This window comes from Vigna unguiculata, chromosome 2, assembly GCF_037176805.1.
Source record: "Vigna unguiculata cultivar grain cowpea cultivar isolate G323 ecotype 2 chromosome 2, ASM3717680v1, whole genome shotgun sequence".
Taxonomy (NCBI): domain Eukaryota; kingdom Viridiplantae; phylum Streptophyta; class Magnoliopsida; order Fabales; family Fabaceae; genus Vigna; species Vigna unguiculata.
In genome coordinates this window covers 14,164,358-14,172,162 of record NC_140793.1, presented here as the reverse complement: position 1 = coordinate 14,172,162, position 7,805 = coordinate 14,164,358, and the positions used below count along the sequence as shown (strand labels likewise).

The following is a 7,805-nucleotide window of genomic DNA, read 5'->3' as shown; positions in this document are numbered from 1 at the left end:
ATGCGTGTTGGCGTCGACCGCGGTAAATTCCTCGGATTCATGCTAACCCAGCGTGACATAGAGGCCAACCCTGAAAAATGCAATGCGATCATTGAAATATGAAGCCCCACCAACGTCAAAGAAGTCCAACGCCTTATAGGCCTCCTAACAGTCATTTCCCATTTCTTGCCGAAATTAGCTGAACAAACCCAACCCATCATACAGCTCCTCAAAAAATCCGCCAGGTTCACATGGAATGACGATTGTGAACAAATTTTCCAAAAGCTGAAAACCACCCTCACCTCACCACCTATCCTCCACAAACCGGATACTCATCAGCCCCTGCTGGTTTATATCACAACTATAGATCACACCGTCAGCACGCAACATCCTATTTACTTCATTAGCAGAACCCTGTAAGACCTAGAAACCAGATACCAAATGGTGGAAAAGTTGGCCCTATCCTTGGTACACGCAGCCCGCCGCCTACGCCCAGGGCCCATACTTCCAAAATCATAGCATCATCGTCAAAACTGATTACCCAATTCAGAAGATATTGCAGAAACCAGACTGGGCAGGACGGATGTCGTCCTGGGCCGTTGAGTTGTCCGAATTCAACATCCGTTACGAACCTCATGGCCCCATCAAAGCTTAATGCCTCCTAGACTTTGTCAACGACCTCCAACAAACACCCACAGAAGACCAGTGCACGCTTTACGTGGATGGTTCCTCAAATCAAAAGGTGCAGGTGCTGGCATCGTGTTGGAAGGCCTCAACGATATCCTCATTGAAAAATCCCTCCACTTCGCCTTCAAGACATCCAATAACCAAGCCGAATACGAAGCCATCCTCGTCAGCCTATCCCTAGCCCGCGAGGTTGGCGTTAAATCCTTAACATGCAAAACCGATTCGAAGCTCACTGTAGGCCATCTAAATGACGAGTTCCAGATCAAGGACCGCACCCTCTTACAATATTACCATCTGGACCGAACAGTCATCCAATCTGCCTTCAACCAAGTCCGCATCCAGCATATCCCTAGGTCCGAAAACATCAGAGCCGACATCTTATCCAAACTAGCCAGCACCAAGTTGAAAAGCCGCCACCGATCCCTATTGCAGCAGACGCTATGTGCTCCTTCCATTACAAATACTTGCCATAACCTAACCCAATCCCAAGCCGACAACTGGACCACCTATTACATCCAGTATCTTCAAACCGGTAACCCCCCACCAAATGCTGACAGAACATGGATAGCTAAAGCCGCCAGATATACCATGATAGGTGATGATCTGTACAAACGCGGATACGGCCAACCACTTATTAAATGCGTCATTGCAGAATAAGTCCAGTACATCATTAAGGAATTACGCGAAGGCGTATGCGGCTACCATTCTGGTGCACGCACAATGATTACCAGAATCCTTCGTGCTGGTTACTTATGGCCGCCTATGGAAGCAGATTGCCAGGACTTTGTCAAAAAATGCAAACCATGCCAAAAACATGGCAACCTCATTCACCAGAAACAAGAACAACTCCATTCTATACTATCCCCGTGGCCCTTCGCAAAGTGGGGGATGGACATCCTCGGCACCTTCTCCCCCGATAAAGGCCAAGTAAAATTCTTGATAGTAGTTGTCGATTACTTTACCAAGTGGATAGAGGCCAAACCACTAGCCACAATCACAACCCAGCAAGTCCAACAATTTGTTTGGAAGGATATTATATGTCGATATGGTGTCCCACATACCATCATCACCGACAATGGCCGACAGTTTATAGATAAAGAACTCGCCAAATTCTACACCAGTCTGGGCATCAAACACACAACCAGCTCTGTTGAACACCCACAAACAACCGGACAGGCCGAGGCGGCAAACAAGGTTATCCTAGTAGAAGTACGCAAGTGGTTGGACAGCGCCAAAGGCCGATGGCCAGAAGAACTAGTAGAAGTGTTGTGGGCCTACAGGTGTACCCCTCAATCAGCAACAAACGAGTCTTCGTTCAGCCTAGTATACGGTATAGACGCCATGATACCCGTTGAAATTGGTGAACCATCCTTGCGCCGAGAACTATATGACTTAGCCCACAATCATCAAAACATGGCCATCCACCATGACCTCCTACCCGAGCTAAGAGAAAAAGCTCAAATACGCAACTTAGCTGCCAAACAAAGAGCCGCCAGGAAATATAATGCCAACTTGTGCCTAAGATCATTCGCAAAAGGAGACTTAGTTTGGAGAATGGCCAACAGTGCAAGAAAGAAGGATGGCAAGTTCCCTGCAAATTGGGATGACTCATACCGAATACGTGAAGACGCTAGGAGAGGAGCATATTGGCTTGAGAAGCTATCTGGGGAAGAAATACCTAACACATGGAATGTATCCCATCTAAAGTTTTACTTTAGTTAAAGACATGCTTTGTACCAAACACTTGTAACCCCGGGTTTACTCTTTTTCCTCACCTGGTCTTTTTTCCCTAAGTAGGGTTTTGGCCGGGGAGGTTTTAACGAGGCACCCCAGATTCAATGAATAAACAAAGGGTCCCTAACTTTAAGACTATTCTTCACTTTACTTCTTGCATTCGTTTAAGTTCCCCACCCTTACCACAAGTAAGCGGCCTGGGTCAAACACCCTCAACTTTATATTAATTCGTTTAAGTTCCTCACCCTTACCACAAATAAGCGGCCTAGGTGGAACACTCTCAACTTTATATTAATTCGTTTAAGTTCCCCACCCTTACCACAAGTAAGCGACCTTGGTCGAACACCCTCAACTTTATATAATTCATTTAAGTTCCCCACCCTTACCACAAGTAAGCAGCCTGAGTCGAACACCCTCAACTTTATATTAATTCGTTTAAGTTCCCCACTCTTACCATAAGTAAGCGGCCTGGGTCGAACACCCTCATCTTTATATTTATTCGTTTAAGTTCCCCACCCTTACCACAAGTAAGCGGCCTGGGTCGAACACCCTCAACTTTATATTAATTCGTTTAAGTTCCCCACCCTTACCACAAGTAAGCGGCTTGGGTCGAACACCCTTAACTTTATATTAATTTGTTTAAGTTCCCCACCTTACCACAAGTAGGCGGCTTAGGTCGAACACCCTTAACTTGACGATTAATTCATTTCGAACACTAACCACAAGTAAATGGTCGGGGTCGAATACCCTCAATAAACAATCTAGTTCGCCAAACATCACATACATCAAGTTATTGGCATCCGACAAACAATATAGCAGACACAAAGCATTAATCACATTAAAAGGAAAGTAAAATAGTGTACGGAGTGTTACAAACATAGTGTACCGATTATTACAGACATAGAATTAATAACTAGTTTCGAATCATAAAAAATAAAGGTCCTATGCTGCTTTGTTATCGTCACCCTCCACGGCAGCTTCCACTTCCTTCTCCTCCTATACCGCTTCCTTCTCTACCTTCTCCTCTAGGCTGCTCTCGGCCTCATTAACAAGCTGACCATCCACCACATTCTTGTTAACATCGAACCTAGTATCAGCTGCATCAACATCCTGCCAAAAGAAGGCCGCTTGCCTGAATCCTTTTTGAAACCCATTGATGTGCTCTTGGATGATACAACCCTTCAAGTCATCAAGCTCCACTTCGGTACCTTCATATTTCTCCTTCAATTCGTCATAATCCCCTTCCAGATCCGCTATCCTTTTATTATGTTTACTGTCCGAATCCAGACAGCGAACCTTCCAGGTTCCCAACCTTTTCTTCTCTTCCTCCCGACCTTCCTTTTCCTTCTTCCATGCAGCCCTCTCTTCCGCGAACTTGTCAACCTTCTCCTGCAATTCCTCCACCTCTTCCCGATTTCCCTCCTTTACTTCTCGGCGATACAACGATCCAACCCGATGACTCAAAATCAACGCCTTGCTTCCAAATTCCACCATAGTCCTCACCAAATGATCCGGTTCCATACTGTCGATACAATTGATCATTGTCTCTGGCAGATTGATATTGATCTCTTTCCTAAAAGATGTTTCCGGCAGCTCTATCAAACCGACTTCTGGTCCTTTGGCCCTACTCGATGACCCCGGCCCAAGCAAAGCTGCTTTGACCTTCTTCAAGTACTTACCCTTACCGGGTCAAGCCGGTAACTCAGCCTTCCTCTTAGTGTCGCCATGTACGTGCACCTTAACCAGTGACTCTTGTAAATTTGGAACCTCAGTGTTCCCAGCTGGTTTGCCTTCGTGGCCATCTCCTTCCTCAGTGCTTGAAAAAGCGTCAAGTTATTCTTCCCAGACTGAGCCATATGCCCTACAAGAATACACCAAGTTCCAGTTAAGTTAACTTAGAAACATCAAGACAGTTTAAGTCATAAACAGATACCTTCAATATCAATAATCGGGTCAACCGAATTATAAACCCTAACTAAGCCCTTAGTGGGCAATTTATCAGAAAACTTCATCAAGACCTCCACCACCTCCTTATCCGTCGCTGACAACTCGTCGGTGCCCATGTCCTTGTATCGAGAAGGGCTACCCGTCCAAATAAACGGGAATTTTGTACTCCCATCTGCATTAAGGAAATAGGACCTGCCCTCCTCCTTCACCACACCCTTAAAGTAACCATCCTTGAAATGCTTGAAGGACTTTGAGAACGCGTCCAATCTGCTAATGCTAGGACGACTCACCAAGGATAACTAGGTAGTTGGATGGCGGGGGCTCGTGCCATAAAAATATAAAAATGCAAGAGGAGAAGGCCGTAGATACAATGATTGACACAAAACACGAAAAGCTTGCATGTATGCCCAACTATTCGGATGTAACTACGTAGGTGCCACGTTGAGCTCACGAAGTACCCCCATGGTGAAGTCATCTAGCGGTAACCTCACATGCAATTGGGAGAAATGACACATATACATATAAAAACCTTTTCGGTAGCCCCTTCTTGGCCGTGACAGACGCGTTCAATGGCGCTCACCCGCTCCAAGGAAACGATATGGCGGTTCACGCCTTTCGCGATAACAAGGGTGCAATTCAACCAAGAGTTCAGCAAACGGGACCATCAAAATAAAGATGACTGGTTACGAACATCAGTCACTATCCATTCATAACCGGCCTTGGCCGGCCAGTTACTCTCTGTTATTTCTTCAAGATGGTCTTCTCGCACCTCAGTCACCATCTCCATCGGAATTCTACCCACCACAACCGTCAGGCTAGTACTCTCCTCCTCAACATGTCTACCTACACTCCTCCCGGACTCCATACTCTCACTACTGGAAGAAGACAACGACACAATATCACTACTACTAAACATACCTTTTTTGAAAAGATGTCGGCAGGAACAAGAAACTAGTCAGACACACTAGTGCAGAATTGGGTTTTTACCTCGCCTTATAGGCCTCGGTTGGCAAGCAACCGAAGCATATAACGGTGCGGTGGCAATTTTGAAATTAAAGGCAACTTATAGGCCTCGGTTCACAGAAAAACCGGTGCCAAACGCTGTTATAGGCCTCGGTTCTGAAAAAATCGGTGCCAAAAGCTGTAATAGGCCTCGGTTAAGGAGGTCCGAAGCCAAAAAGGTTGCCAGAAATTTCAAAAATGCCATTGACGTTGGGACCTATAGGCTTCGGTTGGGGAAAAGCCGGTGCCAAAGTGGTTATATGCCTTGGGTGTTTGGGAACCGAGGCCAAATAGGGGTTATATGCCTCGGTTCTACGCTGAACCGAGGCCATATTGTTTAATTAGGGCTCAAAAACAGAACCCCTTCTTCCTCGCGCGCGCCAGCTGCCATTTCTCTCTGCAAACTCCGGCGACTCTCTGCAAGTTCCGTCCACTCCAACAACGCGAGCTCCGTGCTGCCACTGCCACCGCCTCTCGTGCTGCCACTGCCACTGCCATTGTTGCGCTGCCGTCGTCGCTATCTCTTCTTCTCTCCGCGACTTCCAGCGAGCCCAAAACTCGAGACCACCACGCGATCCTCCTGCCATCGCCGTCTCGTCTCGCATCCAACCACCGCTGTCTCGTCTCGCGTCCAACCACCACCACGCGAGACCACCATGCGAGCCCCCTGTCGCCGTCTCGTCTTGCGTTCGGCCACGCTGCTCCGACCAGTCGTCCCTCTCTCTGTCTTTCTGCAAGTGTTCCGGCGTCCCTCCACCACCACGCGAACATTTTTGTTCTTTTGCCACAATTGTTGTGCCGCGGTTTTCTTGAAGGTAAATTTCCAACGCGTTTTTGTTTGATTTTCTGTTTTTGTGTATGTTAATTTTAAATTTTAGTTATTGTGAGTGTTAATTTGGATTGAGATAGAAATTGTTTGGAGTGTTTTGATTAATTTTGTGAAAGGATTGAGTCTCAATTTAAGAGCATTGTGTCTTAAGATGTAGAACATTAAGTCTGAATTTAAGAGAATTGTAAAAACACTATAATTAAATAGGTAATATATGATGTTAAGGAAATTGTTGTTTTTGCTTTTATTTGTTACTTATGACTTTCTCTTGTGTTTTTTGTTATCTCTTGTAGCTTTCGAACACGTTGAATTGCATCATCTTCCAGTGTCATCTGCTCTTTTTACGCGCACCCAGGTTCCTAATTCTAATATTTTCCTATGGTTCCAATATGTTGTTTGCTTTATATATTTTATTAATTATTTGTTAAAACATGTTGTTTGTTTTTCTTATATGTGAGTTAGCCTTAGTTTCCCGTTTGAGATTCAATACGTAAATTATGTATTGTCCCCGAGTTTTCATTTTGAAAAAATTACATTTTTTTTAAAATTAGATATAAGGGGATACAATACTAATAATTTAAATGTATTGAATCTTGAATTGTCCGATTGGACAGTTTAAGAAGATTAATCACTTTCTAGTAATTTATTAGTGCATATATATATATATATATATATATATATATATATATATATATTTTAAAATACATATCTTAAAATTCATGAATATTTGTCAATTGTGTTTTGTATTGATCTTCGGGTGCATATTTGATTGTGGTTTATAATCACTTTCATTTCGTGTATCCTGAAGGCCAATGCGAAATGCTGGCAAAATTTCGTGAAATTTAAGATATGTATTTTAAAAGTAATATGTACCAATAAAATAAAGAAAGTGAATCTTCTTAAATGGGATAGGGTCACACCTTGATTACGACGTGAGCATTGATTCAAAGATTACTGAAATTGTTCACGCAATTTCAGTATGGATCGAGATTGGATTAATTTACCACGTATTAGCGCTGAGTATGAGAATGGAGTAGAAGAATTTATAAAATTTGCGCAACGTTATGAGGGGAGAAGTGATGATGAGGTGAAGTTCAGATGTCCGTGTGTCAACTGTTTGAATGGAAGAAAATTGAATGCAACTCAAGTTAGGGAACATCTTATTTGTGATGGTTTCCTTAAAAGTTATACAATATGGACATGGCACGGCGAATTAATACACATTCCAACTGTTTCTCGATCTGAATATCTTGCCAATTCCTCTATGAAAGAGCGAAGAGAAGAGCGACGGGAAGAGCGATGTGAAGAGCGATGTGAAGAGCGATGTGAAGAGCGAGTAGAAGAAGACAATATAGAGGACATGATACGGGATGTTGGCGCAGAAGCTTTTGCACAAGCACATGTGTATGAGACGATGTCTGCTGATGCGGAAACTCCGTTGTATGTTGGTTCAACTAATTTCACGCGATTATCAGCGGTTTTAAGACTTATGAATTTGAAAGCGACCAATGGTTGGACAGATAAAAGCTTCACAGAATTGCTCGTGCTCTTGAATGAAATTCTTACCGAAGGAAATACTCTACCCACTCGAAACTATGATGCCAAGAAAATTCTTTGTCCAATGGGT

General features: G+C 43.9%; 1 protein-coding gene across 1 annotated transcript; it reads left to right on the top strand.

Annotated features, from left to right (window-relative positions):
* The first annotated feature begins 633 nt into the window (after positions 1–633).
* Positions 634–1,323, top strand: LOC146888343 (uncharacterized). Its single transcript, XM_085670065.1, has one exon. It carries the CDS (start codon positions 634–636, stop codon positions 1,321–1,323), a length of 690 nt encoding a protein of 229 aa, XP_085526191.1.
* Positions 1,324–7,805: the final 6,482 nt, after the last annotated feature.